Source organism: Rhodamnia argentea, chromosome 5 (assembly GCF_020921035.1).
Source record: "Rhodamnia argentea isolate NSW1041297 chromosome 5, ASM2092103v1, whole genome shotgun sequence".
In the NCBI taxonomy this organism is placed as follows: domain Eukaryota; kingdom Viridiplantae; phylum Streptophyta; class Magnoliopsida; order Myrtales; family Myrtaceae; genus Rhodamnia; species Rhodamnia argentea.
The window spans coordinates 7,276,301-7,301,221 of record NC_063154.1 but is presented as its reverse complement, the minus strand read 5'-3'; the positions used below and the strand labels follow the sequence as shown (position 1 = coordinate 7,301,221).

Genomic DNA, 24,921 nt, shown 5'->3' with positions numbered 1-24,921 from the left:
TTAACTATTAATGTGGATAAGCATTATCTATAACAAGTTCAAAGCCAAATTAGACTTTTCTTCTTCTAGCTTATGGATAAGGATTATTTATAACGAGTCCAAAGCCAAATTGGACTCTTCTACTTCATAAATCAATTTTATTATTTTCTAATAGCTTCTCTTAAAAGTTATTTCGGAAGTACATAACACTAAGTATCGTCTTCAATTTCTCGAAGGAATCCGCCTTCAATGGTTTTGTCGGGATATCTGCAATTTGGTCTTCGGACCTCCGGAAATCAAGTTTGATCTCATCATCTTTAACCAGCTCATGGATATAGTGATACTTGATGTCGATATATTTGCTCCCGCCATGAAAAACAGGATTCTTAGCTAATACAATTGCGGACTTGTCATCACACATCAATTTGGTAGGACCTTTTTGCTCGTGCATCAATTCGCTAAGCATCCTACGAAGCCATATCCTTTGACATGCTACCGAAGCTACTACTATGTATTCCGCTTCAGCTATCGAGAATGCAATAACTTTTTGATTTTTCGAGGATCAAGAAATTACTCATGATCCGAGAAAGAATGCATATCCAGAAGTACTTTTTCTTGTTTCAATATCACCTACCCAATCACCGTCTGTATATCTCACTAAATTGAAATTGTCAATGTAAGAATATAAAATTCCATAATCACGAGTTCCACCGACATACCGTAGAATTCTTTTTGCTACCCGCAAATTTGATTGGTACAGTTTCTCCATGAACCGACTAATAATTCCCAAACCATACATAATATTCAGCCTCATAGATGTCAAATATCTTAAGTCGCCAACAATACTTCTAAAATAAGTACGATTTACTAGCTTACCGATTCCTTCTTTCTTTAGTTCCAACCATTCTACTGCGGGAGTCCGAATTGCTTTGAGTGATTCCATATTCAATCGCTTTAAAACATCATTAGCATATTTGTGTTGCAAAATAAATATGCCATCATTTGTTTGCTTCACTTCAAGGCCTAGAAAATATGACATCAATCCCAAGTCTGTCATCTCGAACCGACTTGTCATGGCCTTCCCGAATTTCGCAAACATTTTTTCACGCTTTTCCCGTAAATATCAAGTTATCTACATAAGAGCATATAATGATGAGATCGCCGTTAGTATTTGACTTGATATACAATGTATGCTCATATGGGCACTTTTGAAAACCATGCTTCAACAAGTATGCGTCGATCCTCATGTACTAAGCTCGATGTGCCCGTTTTAGCCCATATAATGCTTTCTTCAGTTTGTAAACTTGATTTTCATGCCATTTCTTCTCATAACCTCTTGGTAACTCCACGTAGACTTCCTCAAGAAGGAAACCATTGAGAAATGTTTATTTCACATCCATTTGATGGATCTTCCAATGGTTCTAAGTTGCCAGTTCTAAGATCATCCAAATAGTATCCATTCGCGCCACTGGTGTAAATACTTCAAAATAATCAATACTTGATTTTTGCTTATAGCCATTTCACGACCCGGTCGGCTTTGTAATGGTCCACCCGATCGTTGGGTTTGTACTTCGTTTTATATACCCACTTGACACTAATGGACTTCTTACCAGGGGTAAAGAAGTCAGCACCCATGTGTCATTCTTTTCGATGGAGTGGATTTCTTCATCCATTGTTTGGATCCATTTCTCATCTACAGCTACATCATCATAGGATATGGGGTCACATTCAACAAATAAATAAAAATTTGCCATTGTTTCATCGGTGATATCGCTACCGTCACTATCATCATCTCTTGTGACCACATAATCCTTAAATTTTACTAGAGTTTGCCGCGGTCGTTGTGAATGCCAAAGTGACGGTTACGAAACCGTTGTTGGTGAAGAAGATGAACCGCCAAGTGAAAATGATGGAACTTCAGTTGAAGATTCTTCCGACTCTCCCGCTGTTGGTTTATCTTCAACGGTGGTGTTTTTAGGATCACCCTTATGATTCTAGTTCTAGGTTTCATGTTCAAAAAACTGAACATCCCTATTGATAATTATCTTCTTCGTGACTGGATTATATAGCCTATAACCCATAGTCACCTCACTATAACCCATGAAGATGCACTTCTGGCTTTTGTTGTCCAACTTCTTCCTTCGGTCGTTTGGTATATGGGGATATGCAATACACCCAAATACTCGTAGGAACGAAACATCCGGCTTGTTGCTGGTTCAAGCCTCTTCTAGGATTCTTCCAAGAACACTCCTTGTTGGACACCCGTTTAGAATAAATATAGCACAGGCAACATCTTTTGCCTAAAACTTCTTTGGTAAACCTTTAGCCTTGAGCATACTTCTTGCCATTTCAAAAATTGCTTTATTCTTTCTTTTTGTTATACCATTTTGCTTAGGCGTATAGCTAGCAATCAATTGACGCTTTACTCCATGAATTTTACAATATTTGTCAAATTCATTGGAAGTAAATTATCAACCTCTATCCGATCTCAACGTCTTTAGATTAAATCCACTGTGTTTCTCAACATAGACTTTAAATTATTTGAATTTGCAAAAAGGTTCAGATTTTTCTCTTAAGAAATATACCCATGTTTTTCTGGTAAAATCATCGACAAAAATTAATGCAAACCTTTTTGTCCGACGGGTTCTACCTCAACTGGGCCATAAATATCTGTATGTACCGGTTCTAGAGGCCGCTTGGCTCTTCTAACTTTTCCAACTGGAAAGGATTCTCAACGTTGTTTTTCGACGAGACATCCTTCACATGGACTATCTAGACTATCAATCTAAGGCATACCTGCCACCATCTTTTTCTCGGACCAATAGTTTAGTCCACGAAAATTTAGATAACCGAAACGAAGATGCCACAGCCACTTGCTATCTTTTGCTATTGCTTGAAAACTCAACAGAGACTTCGTCTGGAGAGATAGAGGGAACATCCGGTTCTTTGTCATATGCACCGCTGTGATCAACTTATTGTTTACATCTCTAATGGTGCAAACTCCATTTTCAATGTTAACTTTGTGGCCTTTTTCGAAAAGTTGCCCAACATTAAGCAAATTCCGTAAAAGTCCTGGCACAAAGTAAACATCTGCAACAATAACATTAGTACAATCTTTTGATTTGATATTAATGTTACCTTTCCCCATCACAAGAACCTTTGATTTATTCCCAAAGTTGACTTCACCACGAACCGTTTCGTCTAGCTGCGAGAATAGCTCCTTTCAACCGCACATGTGATTGCCGCACCGGTGTCGGGTACCATATATTGGCGTCACTATTACTCGAGTCATTCATTTTGCATGCTAACACGACGCTTTCATTAGCATTGACGACATATACATGTTTTGGCTGCTCGTGCCCCATGTTTGTTCAACATTCGGATTTGTAATGTCCGAATCTATTACACTTAAAACACTTGACCTTTGATTTGTCACATGTTTTATTTCTTCCAGTGGAATTGGAATTTCCACCTTTACCTCGTCCACCTCACAACCTCGGACACCATGATGCATTCCTCGAGTTGAATGAGCAACTCGGCTTTGCAAAGCTTGCTCGGGATACGCATTGACAGACTTCCGATTCATTCTTGCTCATGCGAGCATAATGAACCCATCAACTGCTCAAACGTCATGGTTGATATATCTCGGCCTTCTTCGATTGCCGCAACAACGTAGTTAAATCTTTCAGTCAAACACCTCAAGATTTTTTCTACAACTCGTTCATCTTGGAGTTCTTCACCCTTAACCCTCAATTGGTTAACGATGGTTTGCACATGATTAAAGTACGACGAGATAGATTCAAAGTCATTCATGCGTAAAGACTCAAAATCATCTCGAAGTGTTTGAAGTCGAACTTGCTTCATGCGTTCATCGCCCTCATAGGATTTCCACAGAATATCCCACGCCGCTTTGGCGGTTTCTGTGCTTGATATTTTTTCAAATATCGTCTCCTCCACAGCTTGAAAGATTGCATATAATGCTTTCTAATATTTCTTTCGAGACTCGAGCAACGAATCCTTCTCCTCCTTTTTCAAAGGTTGAATTCTTTGGCATCGGCTACTTTGGTGTAGCCACTCTCCATCGAGTGCTACACATCCTGCGATTTGAATAGAACCTTCATTTAGACGAACCGGTTGTTGAAATTTCTCCTGTTCAACTTTGGAAATTGCAATTGAACAGAACCGGTGGATGCCATAACTAGCTCTGTTACCAATTGTACGAACCGAAAAGATTGCGGAAAATTTGGAGGATTTATATGAGAGAGAAATCGAGTAAGCAAATGAGAGTAGTATTGAAAATGCCTTTGCAAAGGCTTTACACAAAGAAATCACAAGCTCAACTATGAGCTTTTAGTACAAACTCACAAATTTATTTCTCTCATATGCTAGAGCTTCTATATCTCACACTCTCTAAAGAAAAACAAACTTTCATGGCCCCCATATTTATAGACAAATTCCACTGCATTATAGTGTGAAAGCGTCAGCTGAAATCATATCCAAAAGGAGTCCAAAAACCTTATCCTTATCTATTAATGTGGATAAGCATTATCCATAACAAGTCCAAAGCCAAGTTAGACTTTTCTTCTTCTAGCTTATGGATAAGGATTATCTATAACGAGTCCAAAGTCAAATTGGACGCTTCTATTTCAAAAATCAATTTTATTATTTTCTAACACAGACAATAAAACATCGAAAACGATCCACGCCGTTCAGTCCTCTGTACATGCGTATAACTGTTTAACGATGGTAAAGTCACCTCCTAAATTTTGAGGATGCCAATCCAAAACATAAATAACTTTGACTACCGAAGCATAAAGCCACCGAGATATGAATCAAATGGTTCTAGCTCGAGACTAATACGAAGTGACGCTAGAGTTGATTACGAAATTGTGAATTTGGAATCTCTTCCTAAATTATTAGGGTCGAACCTCATAACAACCTTCTCTGGAAAGAACCTCATCACCACGTGTTCTTATTAGCGCTCAATTATTCACCATCAATTTGATTCCGGATATGCTTAGATCCTTTGGTTTGAAGGGTTTGAGACGAAGTCAATCGAGCCACTCTTGATCCTCGCTAAAATAATTTTTCCAATGGCAAAATAATTTATGCCCGCAATTATTATAGGTGAGATTGAGATTCCTACTTTCTGTAAATCCGAATTTATGTGGGCCATTATCGATGCAATTATATAGCTCGAGCGACTGTAGCGAGTGGGCAAGCCCATGCTCTTGCCGTGCATACGCAAAATCAAGGCCCGCACATTGGAATTCATCCTACCGTCCATTCTTTCTACGATCACACCTCGCGATGGTCACCTGATGTGGAGCCCACACTCCGAATCCCCCCCACATGTTCCCCATTTTTTTCCTCTCGAGGAAAAGATCTCCCTCCACGCTCCGCGTAAGCAAGTGGCGAGCACGCTCTTCGTCGAAGAAGCGCGTGCCTGTTCGGTGGGCAGGGATCTCGCGTGAGGGGGAACGCGCTCTCGATTCGCAATTTTTCTTTTAGCTCCTCTTTTTACTTTTTTGTTTTTCCACTTCTGCGTACGTAGTAAGTCCAAGTAATTCCGCTTTCTTTCGGCCTTTTCAAAGACTCTTCACTCTCCACAGTACACACTTTCGGCACCTTCTCAGCTTCTCAGCATCTAATCTCAGCCTGGCTAGCTCTCTCACTTCCTGCTAGACCCGAGTTTCTCTCACTTCGGCAGAGAGGTAGTGGGAGAGAGAGAGAGTAATGGGGGAAGCGAGAGGCTCCTCTTTGGTGTACCTTTTGCTGATAGTTCTTAGTCTGGTTGCTTTTGGGTTCGCCATTGCTGCCGAGAGACGAAGAAGCACTGTAAGCCCCACCTTTTCCACTAAGCTTTTTGCATCCCCAGCTTTCTCTTCATTAGTGATTCGAGGGTTTTTAGCGATTTGCACTGAATGCTTGTCTGTTAGCGTCACTTGGATGATTTGGCCCGCATAGCTTGTGAAAAAAGCTGGGATTTTTGTTGTCAAGTTGTGAAGTTTTTCTCACTTTGGTTGAGGTGGCTCTAGTGGTGGTGGATACGGTATAGCTCTTAGGCCTCGGCACTGGTTAAGATCCGTGTGTCTACGTGCTGCTTGGAATGCGTTTCTGTGAGTGCTTCTTGTTAACGTCGACGTACGATTGCAGAACATCTTGTGCTGTAGGAATGACGGCCTGTGCATCTGCATTTTGTGCCATTGAGCCAGAAGCGGTTGGCGGTCTAGGCAGGCTTGCCTGCTTTCCTGAGCGGTTAACAGATGGGACATACCCATTTGAACATTCTAGTGCTTGACATTTAGCTCAATGTCCTTAGGCTTGTATTTAACCGAACATCACTAAATTTGAAGTTTCGGATGTTTGAAACTTCGGGAAGCATTTGTCATGCAATTTAGTATGAGACAAAAAGAGCGGTGGTGTGTTGGTCGAAAACAGTTCCTTTTAGCTGACATATCAGGTTCGGTGCAGACAATGTCTCATTAAAAGTTGGAGCTTGGGTGAAGCCTTTCTTAAATTATGCTTCCATCTCTAGGATTTAGCTATTTACTTGTGAAGTGTACTCGAGAGTTTTTTAGCTCTTTCTGTCATCCATGTACTCTGCCTGAAGCTTTGGAGCTATGTCTCTGCCACACGATCCATGTGCCTTTATGGCCGAGGAAACCGCTAATAAATGGAACAGTCATCAGAGTGGAGAAATTATCGGCACATGTGATGGGTGTTTTGGTCCTACAACAAGTGATATGCTTAGCAAACATGAACTTCCAGGGCTAGGGCAATGTATGAAAAGTAATGACATAAACACCATGGCTGCCTTCAATTGCTACTTTAACATTAAGCGACACTTCAATATTTCGATTCTCATAAATTGATGTGAGTGGAAATGTACAAGCCAAACTCTCCTTCAATGGGACATCGATCCCACATTGGTTGTGGTGACAGTAGTTGCCAAACTTTTGGTATGTCTGTGTGCTCTTGACACTTCAACATTGGTAACTTAACAGCAACAGAGCCACACAATAGCCATAACTAACACACAGACAGATGCTTTAGAGCTGCTGCATTAAAAATGCTTAAGATGCCATTACTTTTAAGAGTATCAATATCTCATTTTTGCCTGTTGTGTTTGTCACACATTATGCCAAGTTTGGCTTTATAGGATTTCTGGAGATCCGTTTCAATGTCCATAACAAATTTCTATTTCCATTGGGTTAAAGCGAGTGTTTTCCCAATTTTGGTTTTCCTGCGTGGAAACTTAGGCAGGCAGTTGACATCAATCTCTTGTGCATGACAGGGAAGGATTATTGAGAATGAGCGTACGAATGCCACATATTGTGTATACAACTCCGATGTTGCTACTGGCTATGGGGTCGGTGGTTTCTTGTTTCTTCTATCAAGTGAATCTCTGCTGATGGGCGTGACAAAGTGCATGTGTTTTGGAAGACCCTTAAACCCGGGAGAGCATCGTGCATGGTCCATCATATATTTTGTTTCTTCATGGTGAGAATTCTGAAGCATATCTCATGATTTGCTGATGCCTTTTCTCCGAAGTGAGCCATATGGTTGGAAACTGGTGTCATGATAAGTACTTGCCTCCCAGCCAAATGGGCAATAGGGACCATCCCATTTGCTTTGTTGGCAACTCTATACAGGATGCTTTACCATCTTTTGTAAACCAATGTTTTCTAGATTGTGAGGCTGGGATGATGTCAAGTAGTTGTTCTAAGGTGCTGCCAATAAATTACATTTGGGAACCCTTTTTTGTGTGTGTTTTACTTAGAAATCTTATTTTGAAATAGCTTGCTAAGCATGTTTGGGTTAGGATCAGTATCTGTAACATTGTGGCCGTTGCATATATTTGCTGACAATTGAAGAATAGACTAGTCTAAGCACCAGAAACATTGCAGAGATATCTTATTACTTGGACAACACTTAACGCTACAGAGACTCGGGTTTGTGAGTTCTGACTTGATGTATGTACCTTATGGTTGGTCACATGGCCAGCTGATGATCAATAACTAAATTGAAGCTGCCTAGCAGCTTAGATACTGCTTCTCTGTTTTAAGTTTGGAGAACTTTGACGTTAAATGTGGCTTCAGGAGTTTGAACATTTTAAAGATGTTGACTCTTTATACTTATGCAGGGCAACATTTCTCGTGGCCGAAGCATGTTTGATTGCAGGGGCAACAAAAAATGCCTATCACACCAAGTACAGGGGGATGATATATGCCCAGAACCTCTCCTGCGACGCATTGAGAAAAGGCGTGTTCATTGCCGGAGCTGTGTTTGTGGTTGTGACGATGATTCTCAATATCTATTACTACATGTACTTCACCAAGGCTGTTACGACTCCCCCAAGCCACAAAGTGAAGCGCACTAGCTCAAATATAGGAATGGCTGGCTATGCATAAGTTCTTCGGCTCAAAGGAATTATGTAGCTTTGAGGTTTTGCTTCCTTGATGTGGGTAATGCCTCTGTGAGTGTTCCATCTCAAATGTACCGATAGATATTGCTTTTCTAGTATACTGGTATGTCAAAGAAGTGCCTGCTCTTTTGTTTCGATCATGCATAAAATTCTATTATGCTTGCTCTGTTCATAAAAAAAGGGAAGAAATTTGACAATCAACGAGTTGCTGTAAGTCACAATAATAGTGATATTAACATTGCAGGTTTAGTCTAAGACACCTGTAAGCAAAAAAGTTGGACATTTCTTGAAATAAAGGTAAGACCCTCATCATGATTGTAATAGGAATGCTGATTATTACACTTTGCAAATTACAAGTCTAGAAGAAAGACTTGGTTTGGATGATATGCAGATATGAATGTCTTCGGTTGAAGAAATGTAGATGTTAAAGCCATAAGCTGGAAACTGAAAATAGGAATTTGCTTGTGCCATTACAGTAAGTGAAAATCCCTTACTATAAAGTCAGAAAGCTTCCTGCATCACAAGCCATATTTGCATTTACAATAGGGTCGAATTCCATTTCCAACTTCATTCTCTTTTTGTTACATTATCATTTTTGCATGAGTTATGAATATCCCGAGAGTTGGGTTAGTTTTGCTAAATACGCAGATTTGTTAATGTTTCAAATGTGAAAGTATAAAATGAAGAGTGGAAATTTGAAGCTCACCTTATGGGATTATATCACTCAAGCCTGAGGCGAGGTATGATGATTAGGGGGTAATCCTGTTAATATGCATTGTGCTGATATCTATCAGGCGTGCATGAATTACTGTAACATCATGGTTATTCGATTCTCGGGGCCTTGCTGAGATCTTGGGAAAACGGTGCTCTCTCGTTCAGGCAAGACTATATACAGCCTGGGCTAATCCCAAGTGGAGACTCCTCTATTCGGAGGTTGTCCTGTTCCACCTTACGCCTCACTGTCCTGACCATTGCCCCCATTATATTGGATTCGATACTTGCTTCTGGCTACAGCTCTAACGGACACCCTCTTCAGTCTTGAGCTCCTCATCGCCCTTTTCAAAGAAGAGATTGATCAGTGGAATTAAAATGTTCTTGGCATGTTCTTCCTGAGACAGAAAGAGCTTTGACGTGTTTGTCTTGTATTCAAAGAGCTTTGTCTCATCATCCCAATCAGTTTCGTCCTTAAATCTTTAAAGGACCTTGACTATGAACTTCAGAGAATTCTTGAACACGAGGAAATTATTAAATGGCCATGAAAGTCGAGAGCCAATTGGATTTCTGATGGAGAGAGGAATTCTAGATACCATCACACCGCCATGGTTGCCAAAGGCGGCATTTTGGCTATTGAAGACTAGGTTGGTAACTGGATCCATAAACCCTGCCACCATTTTCAATCACGGTATTTGCCAATTTCTCTTCCTTGTTCACAAATAGAATGCCCTCTGGGATCTCAAGCCTCACTGAGGCCCCTGGCCCTGATGGCCATCATGCTGCCTTTTTTCCAGTCTCTGGCGGGAGATTGTATCCTCTGTTTGCTGCTAAAACTTGATCGAGAAAAAGGCATACGATAGGCTTGGATGGGATTTTATCAGGGTTGTGCTTAAGATTTTACGAGTTCTTGAAATCCATATCTTCCTCCCACATTTCTGTTCTGATGAACGGTGCTATGTCTGAACCTTTGCAAGCAAAGGGGATCCTCTCTCCCCTTACTTATTCATTTTGTGTATGGACATTCTGAGATTCTCGACTGAGGAGGAATGTAAGAAGGGCCATTGGATAGCTTCAACATGTTTTATGACCTGTCGGGGTAGACTTGAAACCTTGAAAAATCAATGATTAATACTACGAAAAATCTCAAATTGGTATACTTGTGACCAATTTATCCCAAATTATTTTTTTTTACCAAAAAAAAATCCAGAACTAGTATATTTCTGACAAATTTAACCTAAATTATTTTTTCGACCATAAAAAATTTCAAATTAGTACACATGTGACAAATTTAGCTCATATTAGTTTCCATTAAATTGGATTAATATCAAGAAAAATCTCAAATTGATACATCCGTGACAAATATAGGGTAAAAACCCTAATCATGTGAATTCGGCAATTTCCACTTGTAATCCAAATCAGCAATTTAACGATCAAATTTAACAAAAATTAACGGAGGGTAAATTTATCACGGGTGTACTAGTTTGGGATATATTTGTCAAAAGTATATTGGTTTAGGGTTTTTGGTAGCAAAAAAAATAATTTTGAGTAAATTTGTCATAGTTTTATTAGTTTGGAGTTTTTCGTGATATTAGCTCGAAAATTCAAACGGACTAGTCTTGGCCCACCACAGTCGTCCACAGGGGGACCCTTTAGGAGAGAGGAGGAAAATCTCTGTGCTAAGGACTTTTGGATTGGAAGGGAAAATTGGAACTTTGCAAGCATTTCTTACTTGCTTTCCTGACTCTATTCCACATAGTATTTTGGCTTCTCCTGTATTTTTGCTGGAACAACTCCTCGGATGGAGATTTTTGTCTCAACATGTGAGATTGCCGCAGGAAAAACGCAGAGACGGATCCTGATTGGGCTCGAATTTGGAAGGTACAGATTTTAGTTGAAATCTAGAATCTATCGATTGAAACTAGTTCTTTAATTTTTGAAACCCGAAATTTGAAATCTATCATGCATACCCCGAAATGTGGAACCCGAATCTAAAAATTGCCCGATCATAGGTTTCGCGATCCATTGGTCTTCTCAAGTTCCACGTATAATTTTAATTATACGATTGCAATAAATCATCAGCCCTATAATTATCATTTGCTACTACAGTTCACTAATTACAATTCCTATTTAGACACATAAAAAATATAAAATATTAACAAAGTAAAAGTCTCAATCATAAATATCGCTAGAAATGAAAGTTTAAATTAGTGATTTCAGATAATGCACTCATTATTGAATATCAAGAAAAATCGCAGGATTGCACAAACACGTAAAAGAAGAAAAACACACTCATGGGCTTCACGTATCTATCGAAACCTATTCTCCAATTGTTAGAACTTGAAACTTATCATGCATAATCTGAAACCTGAAATGATAGGTATCCGCCGATCCGATTTCTATTTCTACGTTGAAATCATACTCATCCTTATGGGTGACCGGAGCAAGGGGCTTTACGTGAAAGATTGGAAGAACCGATGCCTTCTTGCTCGAGTCTCGGACACGGAGACGTGACGGAATTACGTGTTGAACTGCTGGATGCTCTACCTGTCATTCAAACCGTTTAATAAAGTCGAATAGGGACAATTTCTCACGGCAGCCAATTTTGAATGCAGGAAACTTCTGGCGGAATCCGAGGAGGCGAAGATCGAGCACTAATTTTTTTTTATTCTTTGTAAAGAACCTAGCTGCCATAGGCAAAAGCTAAGATCAGTGGGGCTTGATGTTGTGCCCTAACCCTTTGACTGGACTTTTTGCCTTCTGATTTTGCTGGGGCATGCCTCCTGGAACCACGGTCGTCTAACTTCTACTCTTGTTTACTATTACATGTTAGCTATCCCCTCTTTCGCCTGAAAAAAAAAAAAAAATGTAAAATCTACGGACCACATTACTTTCGATGGTCATAAAGAGAGAAAGTGAAGATGCTTACATAGAAAACTGCTGGTTTGACAAGATCGTCGATTATTTCTAACTACACGATCTCCCAATCAATAAATATTTTATGCAAAATACACGGTGATGATGTGTGAATCTACGATTGAGATTGTGTCGTCCCCGATAGTATTTCCTATTTGCATATGGACGTGCACATATTTAACATGTTAGATACAATATTTAGATTTAGCATAGAGATCAAACTAGATCCGACAATATCACCCGGATTCAATGGAGAGAAAACGGAACCGTCCATTACATAAGTCAAAATGCTAAATAGTCAAAAAGAGACGAGTTAAAAGTCAAGTCTCCGCAAAGAAACCGGAATATTCAACTACCAAATCACTGAGAGAGAAAGAGAGAGAGAGAGAGAGAGAGCCCCTCCACAACTTTCTTATGCTGAGAACTCTTTTCACATTTTCAGCTATGCCTTTAGTCGGCCCCTGGAGATTCAAGCACGCTTCTCTGCTTCTATTTGTGCTCTTCTCATCGTTTCAACTCTGGGCTTGCCGGGAATATTGCAGAGCTGCAGCGACACGGACATTGTCATCGTCACCGTCATCGGACGACCATGCAGAAGTGAAGCCAGCGTACTTGGCCAACGCCGCCCCCACCACAGGCAAAGAAGAGATCCCGTTGCACTCGGATACTGGTTTCAATGGGAGACCTTCCACTTCTAGTCATGCTGTTGACAATAGCACCAGACAAGCATTCGAAGACAACAACCGAGCCGTGCCGAGCGGCCCCGATCCTCTCCACAATTGATTGATCCCTCAGATGAGGTCTTTCTCTCTTTATTTTTTTCTCCCTGTGGTTCGTTGTTTTCTCGTTGTCAAGTCAAAAGTTTTCGCAACCTTTTTCTTGTATTCGAAATACCCGCGATTTTCTCGTCAATTCGGCGGACAACTCCTTGCGGATTCTTGAGGGGAAAACCGGGGGTATTTCGGCATGTCGTTGGGGTTTCTCATTTGAATGGAGATCCACGTATATGTAAAGGAGCAAAGGACTTATTTCTTTTTCCCTTCATTCTTTTTTCCACAGTGATGTAACATTTGAAATGTTTGATTCTCTCTCCGCGTGAGTTACTGGACATTTCCCTTCTCTTGCTGCTTGCTTCAGTTCATTCTGAATTCATTAGTTCATTGCAACATTAGCTTCATATCTGAAGAAGGAGATTGAGTAGGAGTTCATTAAGCATTGAAACTTGTGTTGAAACAAACAGTGGCAAAAAAATGGCATCTATACTCTCTCGTCCGGTCTGTTGTTCTAAACCCTTTGGCCTCTGCATCGATTCCATGTGAAAGATGATTGAAGTCTCTCGTGTGCCTCTGGCTTTAAGTTCCTGCGACGTCCGGAACATATGCTCACTATCCAAGCCCACGAAACATGGAGCGGTCTGTTTCACGTACGTACCTTTTTTTCCTCTCAAGCAGCAAGCGAACCATACGCTGTTTGGACGACCGGTTGTTGGAAGCATGGTAAATTTGAGGAACATCTCCCTAGCTTTTTCAAGAGAGAGAAGCAAGTTGGGCGAAACACATAAAAGCTGAGATTCGTCCTACTGTTGTCTTGAAACAGTGACAGAGATTCGACAGGACAGCACAAGCGTACAGTAGTTGAAAAAAAAATGGGGATGGCATCTTTTGCTTGCTTCTTCAAGCTTGACCTACGTGTTGTCCTCTTCGCGGTACGGGTGGAAGATGAAGCACAATTTAAGAAATCGAAATGCCGATTCATGACCATGGAAAAAAGGAAAAAATTAAAGAAGAGAGTGAATATTCAAGCATTTTCCTTTCCATTTAGGAAGTACTCTCTATATGACGTCGTGCAAGGCGTTTTGACAGAGGTCCCGCTATAGTATTTTCGAACAGTTGTGAAGAGGGTGTAATAACGACGATTATACTAAACTAATCGTAACTCAGTTTGGTTGGTTCGGCTCGACAAGAAAGTCTCATCTTTTTTTGACAATGGTTTCCTCGTTTTCACCCTTGAAGACTTTGTTTAATGGGTCGTCGTCATCATCGGAGGCTCCGAGTGGGGTTTAGCTTATTAGGGTTTTGCAAGAGCCCTAGGTTGGAATTCCGCCTGGGATAGGAAGAGGGCTTAGGCATTCATCATCGAATTCACGGCAACGTTTGTTGTCTTGTCTTCGTCTGTACACTTTGACGAGTAACGAGTCTCGCACTCATTGGAATTTGATCGTTTCGGGGCTTTTTACTAATCGAGAGCCCGGGGGGGTGAAAATCGATGCGAGATAGGTCCGCGGATGATGCGGCGGAGGGCTGAAACGGTCTTGTCGAGTAGCGATTTGGAATTGGAATCGGGTTTTGACTCCTTGTGCGCTAGCTTTTGGGGAATAAGACAAGGAAAAGTTAACTCACCGATACGATGCCCCTGTCTCACACTTCACTCCCGGTTTAGATTTGCATCGGGTCTCGCGGTGGCTCGAACTCATCCGTACTTCACTGAACCAGAGAATGCCCGCCTCTGGTGTTCCGTGCCAAAACAATATCGGGTTTGAATGCCATGAACAATCCTTTCATCTCAATTCACAGAGTTATATGAAGAGCAACAAATTCGCTTATTTGTAGCCATGTTACGAGAGAAAAATAAGGGATAATGACACAAATGGTTTTTGAACTTTGATCCAATATGCAACGTAATTCTTGAATTTTAATTCAACATGTAAAGTGGTTCATGGACTTTTAATTTGACCGATATAGTCTTGAAACTTTTGGAACATGTTTATTTTAATCTTTGAACTATCATGAACTTTTAATTTGACTAATATGCTCCATGAATTTTAACTCAATGTGCAATGTGATCTATGGACTTTTAATTTGATCAATATAGTTTATGAACTTTTGGAATATGTACAATTTAGTCTGTGAACTGTATGAAGATGTTCAATATAGTCATTCCATTGATTCAAGCTTAGGAATTAATTTTCGGGACCACATTGGTCAAGTTAAAAGTTTCGGGACCACATTGTATATTGGATTAATGTTCATGGACTATATTGGTTAAATTAAAAATTCATGAACTACATTACACATTGGGTCAAAATTAAGGGATCATTTGTGTTATTTTACCGAAAAGTAATGATCGTGTCGTGTATTTACTGCAAATAGAGCCATTGCGACACCTCATGTGGCCATGCAATGTCTTATTGAGGCGGACCATAGCCGGCGTACACGACCGTATTGCGGTTGTGGTAGTGTTTAGTAGCAGCCCGAGTGGTGCCGAGCTCGCTCACATACAATAAACATTGCTCATTTGCCATCTTCTACGAGAAGTTAATAAACCCGAACCGAATCCTAAAATCTTCGACTATACATTTCGAATCAGCATATTTTTTTTCTTTAGAACGCGGTACTATTAACAGAAGCTTGTATATGTTGGGTGTCGGATATCATCTCTGATCGCATAACACCCATGAATAGATTGTCATGCTGGTAGAGAACTCTTGCCGAACCTCAAACCAACTAGGCGCCTCGTGCTGACAACCAGCTCGGGTGGAAGCTACCTTACAATGGTATCGAAGCGAGGATGGGGACGTTAGGAATCAAAGATGCCTCCTAGTTCCTCATGGTCCATGTAAGCCTTAGGGGGTGTGTGAGGCGCAACCAGAGCGAGCAACACCGTGCTCGTGGCGGTTGTGAACAGGCGTCCCTTTCACAAGTGTTTCGGAGGAGCTGCAAAGGAAATCAAAGCTCGGTCTGTTTCACGAAAAATGAGTAATTTGGAAAATATATTTTCTAAAAGATTATCGCTTCTATCGTTTTAAAAAATGAATGAATGAAAAACATTTTAATCGTCGGCGCAAATGTATAGACACAAGTTGTCGTCGGTAATGAAATTATTTTTTATTAAGTAATTATTTCCAACCACACATGTAATTATTTTTAACAAAATACCTTTTAAATCACTCATTTTTCGCGAAATAATTGAAATTTTAGGCGGGAGTGGGGTGGGCTAGTTGATGAAAGTCCTAGGCCGAGTGACGGTCCCTGGAAAGGTCCAGGAAGTAGACAGGACGAGAACCCGGTATCTTCCGTTTGACCGTTTTGTTCTTATTCTTTGGTCCATTTTACCGTTTTTCCTATTTGATTCACATTTAGGAAAATACGTCGGTAAGGATTATAATAGGAAACACGACAGTAAGACAAACGGGTGTTTTTCCTTAGTTATATAATAGATAGAAAAGTTGGGATAACACCACATATTAACGGTAAAAGTATCAGAAAAATCTTAAATTTATTGCACACATGCTAATTCAATCATAAACTTTTCAATTATACCAATTAGGTCTTAAACCTTTGGATGAGTTATCAATGTAGTCCATCCGGCAAATTTTGGTCATAAATCGCTGATATGGACACCAGCCGTCCAACGTGACAAGACTAGGGCTGATGCGAGCAAAATTTACATTTTTTTTTCTCTTTTATGTTCTTTTTTTTTTTTTTACAATCCTGGGCTGGCTGGCCTTCGTCAAACAGAGGCAATGGCATCATGGCCCTCTCCCGGATTTGGCTGAGGGTAGGTCGGCAACCTCGCCGGCCATAGTTGGAAAAACAAAGAAAGGAGTGCAAATAAAAAAGAAAATACGAAAAAGAAAAAAATAAGAAAAATAAGAGAAATTAGGATAATGCCGGCCGTGCCACATGGGATAGCTGGTGTTTATGTTAGCGATTTTCAGCCAAAATTTACTATATGGACTACATTGGCAAATCGTCAAAAGGTATAGAATTTGATTGACACAATTAAAATATTTTAGGACTAAATTGGTATAAGTACAATTAATTTATGACTTTTTTGGTACATTTTCTCAAACCATCCCCACATTTCATCTCATCACTACTTATTCACCTCAACTTTTAGAAAAACCAATTACTATCTTGAGTTTTGTCTCGGAGATTATTTTGCGTCTTCACATCTTACCTCCTTTACAAACAGCCATTTGCTTTTCAGAAAACGCCCTGCCCAAGTCCTAAATTTCTTGCCACATCCTGACCCCCAAAATCAAACCCAAAACTTAAGCATCCGCCTCTAAGCTTAGGGTGCGTCTGTTCAAGGATATGTCGTCTTTTCAGGTTGGGAATCCATTTTCCTAATTTTAAGCATACATATTTTCTTTGACGGTATGATTTCCCATTGGTCGATTATTTTCGGCAAAACTACACGCATGAAAGTCTAAAAAACTAATTCACGAAATTTTTTGACTCAAACAAACACACGATCAGTCGATCTTTTTGTAAATGAGGCAAGATGCAGCATGCAGCTTCCTTAAAATTATAGTAAAACTTATAAATCAAGTATCTATTATACGGGTTTTGGCTATGAGTATGTGGCCCACTAGCAAAATGTATAATTATAAGCTTAAACATCTAATTGCACCCAACCTTATCACGCTTTACTAGATAGTTTTGGCAATTTTTTGTCTGCTTACTTTTGGGGAAGTTCAAATTCATGCGGGACTAATGCCATTTACGAGATCAGGTTTCAGGAAAACTAAGTTCTTGATGGAAACTGTTCATCATTAAGGGGCAGACCACTCTAGGATTCCAGCGTGTTTCACGATTTTCCCCCTTTGACTAATTGCATAAGTTAGCAAAATATATTCCCATTGGCTTTACTACAACTTGATTAGCACCGTGCGATATCAATTGGGTCGTGAACGTATATTGTGTTTTCTTGGCCCGAATAAGGTACTCTTTCATCAACTTACGATGGCCCAAAAGGGAAAGTTTACAACCATATCGATTTTGGTAGGTCGAAGTTAATTCGTCTTGAACATCATTTTTTTTTTTGGGTGCTGGATGCAACGATTAGGTAAAATGCAAGTGGTGACTTGAACCTTGAGAATATATACCACCATGGAAATCAAGATCTAGGTATTAAAGGAAGCATATAGTGCTTGCTATGTCTATGTTTCTTTGGGTGATAATTACCAAAACAGTCCAAAATTTGTTTTATGGATGCCAATTCAATTCTAAATCTTTCGAAGATTAAAAAAAAAATTCTAAGTCTTTCAATTTAGCAATTTTAATCCTAATTTTTTTTGACAATTTGCTTATATAGTTTTTTCGGCCAATTGTGGCAAAAAATTGTTAATGTGGACAATGGTCGTCTTACGTGGAACGACCGGCATTAACATAAATAATTTTTATAATTTATAATTTTTTATAATTTGTTCATTTTTCTTTTCTCTTTCATCCTTTCTTTTATTTTATTTTTTTATTTTGATTGAGGGACGACGCCGATCCTCATCGGTCCACGAGAGGGTCACAACCCCCTTGCCGGCCACAACGAGGATCCGCAAGTCCTCGACCAGATTTGGTGAGGGCCGCAACGCCATCGCTCTATCTAGCCGGCTAAGGGCATCTCAGCCCTTGCCTATGGTCGTGACCTCCGCTAGCCACTGCCAACGCAGTGGACCCGCGAAGGAAATAAGAAAAAAGAAAAGGAAAAAATTTTAAAAAAAATTACAAATTATTTTTCTCGTCAACACCGACCATACTACCTAAGGCGACCAATGTCCACTTCGGTCATTACGAACCAAAATTGACCAAAAAAGCTACACTTGTTGTCAAAAAAATTTGGATTAAATTGATCAAATTAAAAAATTTAGGATTGAATTGGTAGCAGCAGTAAGTTAAAGTTTTTTTTTTTTGGTAATTTTCCCGATTCTTCGACTTTTTCTAATTAATTGCCACTATGGACAAGCAAGAGTAAGTACTAAAGGCAACTCAGTGCAGAAGACATTTCGTGGCAATTTCCTTGGGATGACTTCACCAATGTCGAAAAAGGACGAGCTGAGCTGTCCTAAAACATCAGAAAACGCAATCGCCCTGCGTTTTGACCACCTTCCCCAATTTAGATAAGATGTGGTTGGCTTAAGGAATGAGTAACGAGAGGTGGGGGACAAACAATTAATGAAGTGTATAGTAAGTACCTAGAACTAAGGATGTTTTCTGATGTTACACTAAGACAACAGTACTCGATGAACCAGGAAGAGTATAATATCAATCTCATCCCGTGGCTCATCTGCATTGAATGCGGCAAAGATGAGATGATCATCCTCCTTCCTGGGTTCTTTTCCATTCCAGCCGCTCTAGCCAGCTACAGAAGAAGAGGAATATCCCTTCAAATGGAAAACTTCCATTTCTTACCACAAAACAAATGAAGTTGAAAGAAGAGAATGAGCATGGTTGCCGAGTCTCGTATTGCTCCATTCTACTTGGGTACAGAAAACCGCAGGCGCTCAAAATCCCAAATGGCGCCCATAGTAGCAGAAGGAAAGAGAAAAAGGAAAAGGCAAAAGGTGGTTTTGAGATTAAAAGCGAGCGTGTGCGGTGGTCTTGAGGTTCTCTCATCCCTAAAGCTAGCTTAGAAGATGATGCTTTCTCTCATAATTATAAACTGACCGCAAGCATCTTTCACAACCAATGTGGGACAATCCAAATAGTAAGCTCTTATTTATTTCAAGAGATATTACCTTGTCATCTTCATGTATGCCATTCCACTTGACCAAAGGATTCATCATGGCCGCTGAAAAGATTTTGGAGCTCATCCTCTCTCTTTGGAGACTGGAATGTAATCACATGGCAAGAACAACGTCGCGACCGTGCGTGCAAAGTGATGGAGCGAAATCTCCACTTGCCACCGATCCGCCACGAATATGGGCGATCGTATAAGCGAGCCACCGTATCGCGTTTTATACCTCCAACAAATGCGTTTTTTGAAAGTTTCGAAGTCCCATGAATAAGGTCATCTAGATATAGTATCAAAAACAATTGAGGATCTCATCTCTTCGGCACGTATCCTTGAAATTGAGTCAAGGTAGGCGTTCCTTTGAGAAATACTAACAGCCCGTTCGGCTGCAGTAATTGAATAGAATCGTAATGTGATAGGTCTGTAACAATTATTACCACATTTAATTGGATTAATTAACATGATATCTTTTACATTGTTCGGCTTTGTGAATATCATATATATCAAGGGAGTAATATAAAAAATGATTTCAAATATCCCGTGAAACAAAATTACGAGGATTACAATAATAATGTATAATAGCCAATTGTGAGTTTAATAATCTATATTTATTATCAAGAATACAATAATCTCATATATGGAATATTATTTTTTATTTAATAGTTTATGTATTATATATTTGTGGTGTAGAGCTAATCATACAACATGCGATTGGATTAACACAATATTAAGCTATTACATTATCAATTTGGTATGTTTGAAATAATATCGTATTACAAATTAAAAGTTAATTGAAGTGATTTGCATCTAAGACAATCAATACAGGATGAAATATGGTTTACAAAATTGTGAAGATTTACATAATAGTACCTAAAAGTAAGCAATTAAATCATGCTAATAATTATATTGAAATTACACCTTTACCTGTTGTAAATAATAGCTTTTTTTTTTTTTGGTCCAAATTGTAAATACTAGCTTACAGAATTGGTTCACTAGGAGATGTGGCGGAAGTGAAAGTGGCCCACTCGTTTAATTTTTCGCATGTGCATTCAACCACATCACTAGGTAAACCAATGTTGTAGATCAATCTTAATAAATCTAGCATTACTTTCTTTATTTTATATGGTCGACTAAATAGAGTTATGTACTATTAATTTGCAAGGAAGTTTCACACGTCTGTTGTACCGTAGCCTGGACTTGATAGAGACAATAATGCTTCCCACCAACTGCATATATACATAAACATGCCTGAATCTATAGGTCATAATAGAATTCGATTCAAGGTTCACCAGATTCAAAGATTAAGATGCAAACGGGTCTTTGTATTAGGTGCACACAACCTTCACTAGAAGTTGAATATATGTGTGCATCAAAGTTAGAACTCATTGTTACAAAACAAAACCCCAAACCCTCAATCATTTGAACGTTGTGTTAGTCTGTCTTCAACTTTACTGGCACATTAGATTAACCGATGAGTTTCCAAAAGGTTTAAAGTGACTAGTATTCTCTCTTCTTGTCCGCGATAGTGATGAACTAAACCAGATTGACAGTTAAATATAAGAGGCACGGATTGTAAGATTGGCGCCCATCCTCAATGATTCAACAGAGCTCTTCCTCGGCTGGATCAATGTCTCTCATCGAGCTTGAGCAATGTCGACTGCGAGAGAGAGGGAGAGTACGCTGATGGTGGTCGATTCATGGCGGCGTCCACCTTAATGGGATTGAGTACACTGAGCGAGCAAGCAAGGAAGCATGGAGTTTTTATTGAAATGGGCTATTAATTCTATAGTTGCATACAGTGACATAATTTTTAGAGAGGAGGACCCGTAGAAAATTCAGTAATCTCGATAGAGAGATTATGATTATTGCTGTTAATAGTGTTCAATGGGAAACTTCATACGGTTGAAATATGGATATGCATCCGAACATTTAAGAGGCCCATCCAACAATCTCTCTTCTTCCACACGAGCGCATGCCAAGCAAGGCTTCCTTCCAAAAAAAGGGGCATGTTGTCCGGATTTGGAACGTTTCTCAAAGAGAGGAACTCCCACAATTCACCCAAACACGAAACAAATTTTTCTTAGGGCAAAAAGAAACAGACTCCCGGATTTAAGGCTTTTTCAAGTCCTTTTGATTCCCTCCAACACTTAGTGAATAAAGTAAAACCAAAGCTAAACCGCCAGGGCCAACTGCCCACTCCTTCTCTCTCAAACCCTTCTGTTCATTTCTCTCATAAATACCCCCCTCGCTCTTCAACTCCGTACGTGCACTCTCACTCTATCTCTATCTCTATCTCTGTGTGTGTGTGTGTACGTCGGCCATGAGAATGAGCTGCAACGGTTGCAGAGTCCTCCGCAAGGGCTGCAGCGACGACTGCGTCATAAGGCCCTGCCTACAATGGATCAAGTCCGCCGACGCCCAGGCCAACGCCACCGTCTTCCTCGCCAAGTTCTACGGCCGTGCCGGCCTCATCAACCTCATCAATGCCGGCCCTCCCCCCCTCCGCCCCGGTACTTCCCTCTTCGTCAGATTTGACCCAAAAAAAAAAACACGAAGTGATATTTCTTGACTTTCTCTCTTTCTTCTTTTTCTTTGGGGAGCGAGCAGCCATTTTCAGGTCGCTGCTCTACGAGGCCTGCGGTCGGATCATCAACCCCATATACGGGTCGGTCGGGCTGCTCTGGTCCGGTAACTGGGGCCACTGCCAAGCCGCAGTCGACGCCGTCCTCAAGGGCTCCCCCCACATCATGCGACACCCTTCGCTGGATTCGGGTTCGACCCCCGCCGCGTCTCAGCCCTTACCTGCCCTCAAGCCCTACGACATCCGCCACTTCCCCAAGGAGGGGGGCTCGCAACACCTCCACGGGGTCGGGGTCCGGGCCCGGCCCCGGTTCAAGCGCCCCAGGCTCGGCGTCAACCTGAAGCCGGACAGCTGGCTTTATCCGGAGGCAAGCTACGCGACGTCGCCAGAGGACGACAGCGGGTTCTCCGTGGAGACCGTGGAGGCTGAACCCGAGGACCGGTCCCAGCCAAGCCGGAGCTTGGCGTTCGAAGGTCGTGAAAGTGATGATGATGGGATCGGGTTGGAGCTCACTCTGGGTGTGGCTCAGAGTCAACAACAGAGCGTCTCATGCAAATCCGAGGCTGATCACGGTCATCACTTGTGAATGAGAGTTGCCAGGAAAAGAGACGGAGAGATACAGGAAGAGGGGTTTTTGTTGAGGATTAAAATTGACATGATCGTCGTCATCAGCTGATTTGAAGCAGCGCAGTTGAGGTTTTAATGCTCAATTCACTTCCCTTTCTTTTTCATTTTTATTTTTCCCTCATTTAAGCTTCCTTTAAAAGTGTGGTTTCACTGTGCTGGGTGTGTAAATACTGCGCGCGCGCGAGACCTATACACAGAGAGCAGAGACAGATATATGTAATCATGCTTTTGAACGGTTCACAGAGACGATGGTCTTTCTCATAATACTGTTTCGACTCTCTCTCTCTCTCTCTCTCTCTCTCTCTCTCTCTCTCTCTCTCTAGTTTGCCCTGAGACGGCGCTCTTTAATGGCCGGACTTAGAGCAAGTGACTCGCGAATCTCAGAACAGTGGCAGAGTTGAAACTTGGATCGAGGGTCAATGGTGAATTATTGGTTGGTGGCTGTCTCTGCGCGGCAGTGAAGATTCTCCACGTAGAGAGGGGTTGGCCCGTCGGCCATGCATGTGGGTGGACACCTGCTTTCCATGCACGGCCATTGGGGCTCGAGATATTCCAACCGCCTCCCTTTCCCCCACTCCTTCGCATATAAAAGTTAATTCCCTCTTTTCCTGCGCATCTGATCTTACTGGCAGGAAGTTGGGAAAAGTAAATGTGGCGAAGACAATGCCGACGCGGCCTAGTTGAGAGGTTGCGAAGTTGTTTGATGGGTTGAGTTGAGGATTTAATCAAAGTTGGCAAATTAAAGAGGTGAGGGGCCACTTAAGAAAGCTAGATTTGGGAATGGAGTGAAGTCTTAGCTAAGAAGCACCTAAATAAAAGGGCTCTCTTTAAACATGTTCCGTTTTTGGTATGGTTTGTGCGCTGGCGGATTGCTTTATTTCAAGGCAAGATGTTTAAATGAAGCTTTCGTCTAGTTGTATCAAGTGCATATGCATCGATCATTTATGTTGTGTTGAGGAAAATCTTGCCAATGAGTTGATGGGTGGGTGGATCCACTTAGATATTTGATTAGGGAATCACCCAACTCTCGGTCTTATTTTAGTAAGAAAAGCTGCATATCAAATTGGGCTTTGCTAGTACAAGAGCCTTTGAGTGACTGCAAGAATAAATGCATGTTGTGGGTTACAAATTCTTCAATGAATGAATCTCACAATAATTTTTATGTTTATATATGTGACTTTTCTTCTTCTTCTTTTGGTAATAATCTTGAGGCACAAGCAGTGTTCCAATTATCTAGACACTCATGAAATATCCCGCAAGTCTCGTGAACCGATCAAGTATATGAAACGACCTACAAGCTCCACATTCCTCTCATATATGAACAAAGTCCAATCCTTTGAAAATAAAACAATTTCTATGGATCTCACAAGTTTTATACAGTTGATCCGTCTTTAGTAATGTGCAGCTTGCTTAGGCACATAAATGATTGTACATAGCAATTAGAGTGAGCAAATGAAAGGATCATAATCAATTCAAATGGTACACAGAGGACTGACTATCATTTTTTATGATTAGAGTGCATTGGGTCCAAGTCTAAAACACAAAGATCAAATTGCAAATTTTTGAGAGGAAATAAAACGGCTAACACTATATCCACGTTTGTTCCCCTAATATGTACGGTTTATATTGTCATTGTACTGTCAGTTGACATTTTCAATCAATAAAGAAGTAGATGTACGATCTTTTTGCCAACCGCGAACCAAAGGATGGAGATTAGAGGGCGGGGTAATAATTTATCATAGAAATATCTTATAATTTTTTTTTTCATGTATGAGATTTTATAAGACTATCGCTAACGGTTCTTCAATTTAAACCGATAGAAGCCGGGGACTTCTTGATTAAATTGGGACGTTTGGATTGTTCAAAACTTTATTTGGTCAAATTGTCGAGGGTTTGGGACTTCTTGACGATAAAATCATGTTAGGAGCAGCTGTTCCAATATCTGCATAAAAAATTTGTCAATTTTTATTTAAAGCAGTAACTTTTTCGTATTATGCATCAACAATGTTCGAAATTATAAAAAATTTCTTTGCTTATTGTTTTTTCACCGGCGCGGCGTCATTTCCATTCTCCGACCGTACAATATTACGAGTTGCTCGGGATAGGAAATATTAAAGAGAGTTGACATTGATACTCGCAAAGTTATACTGACAAATTTTATTTACTA

At 40.4% G+C, this 24,921-nt stretch overlaps 2 protein-coding genes across 2 annotated transcripts; both read left to right on the top strand.

The window, feature by feature from the left end:
- Positions 1-5,591: 5,591 nt before the first annotated feature.
- LOC115751468 lies at positions 5,592-8,548 on the top strand. The gene is made up of 3 exons (XM_030689391.2): positions 5,592-5,817; positions 7,277-7,482; positions 8,126-8,548. The coding sequence occupies exons 1-3, from the start codon at positions 5,716-5,718 to the stop codon at positions 8,391-8,393; spliced, it is 576 nt and encodes a 191-aa protein (XP_030545251.1). The 5' UTR covers positions 5,592-5,715; the 3' UTR covers positions 8,394-8,548.
- Positions 8,549-21,803: 13,255 nt separating this feature from the next.
- On the top strand, positions 21,804-22,839 carry LOC115754250 (LOB domain-containing protein 42). Its single transcript, XM_030693217.2, has 2 exons — positions 21,804-22,056; positions 22,154-22,839. The coding sequence occupies exons 1-2, from the start codon at positions 21,867-21,869 to the stop codon at positions 22,711-22,713; spliced, it is 750 nt and encodes a 249-aa protein (XP_030549077.1). The 5' UTR covers positions 21,804-21,866; the 3' UTR covers positions 22,714-22,839.
- Positions 22,840-24,921: the final 2,082 nt, after the last annotated feature.

What these genes read in the sequence shown, in the direction of transcription:
- LOC115751468 (XM_030689391.2), top strand. Translation starts at nt 5,716, where the DNA reads ATGGGGGAAGCGAGAGGCTCCTCTTTGGTGTACCTTTTGCTGATAGTT. An exon ending in CCGAGAGACGAAGAAGCACT is followed by an intron (nt 5,818 to 7,276) that starts GTAAGCCCCACC and finishes TGTGCATGACAG; the next exon opens with GGAAGGATTATTGAGAATGA. An exon ending in ATATATTTTGTTTCTTCATG is followed by an intron (nt 7,483 to 8,125) that starts GTGAGAATTCTG and finishes ATACTTATGCAG; the next exon opens with GGCAACATTTCTCGTGGCCG.
- LOC115754250 (XM_030693217.2), top strand. Translation starts at nt 21,867, where the DNA reads ATGAGAATGAGCTGCAACGGTTGCAGAGTCCTCCGCAAGGGCTGCAGC. An exon ending in CCCTCCCCCCCTCCGCCCCG is followed by an intron (nt 22,057 to 22,153) that starts GTACTTCCCTCT and finishes GGGAGCGAGCAG; the next exon opens with CCATTTTCAGGTCGCTGCTC.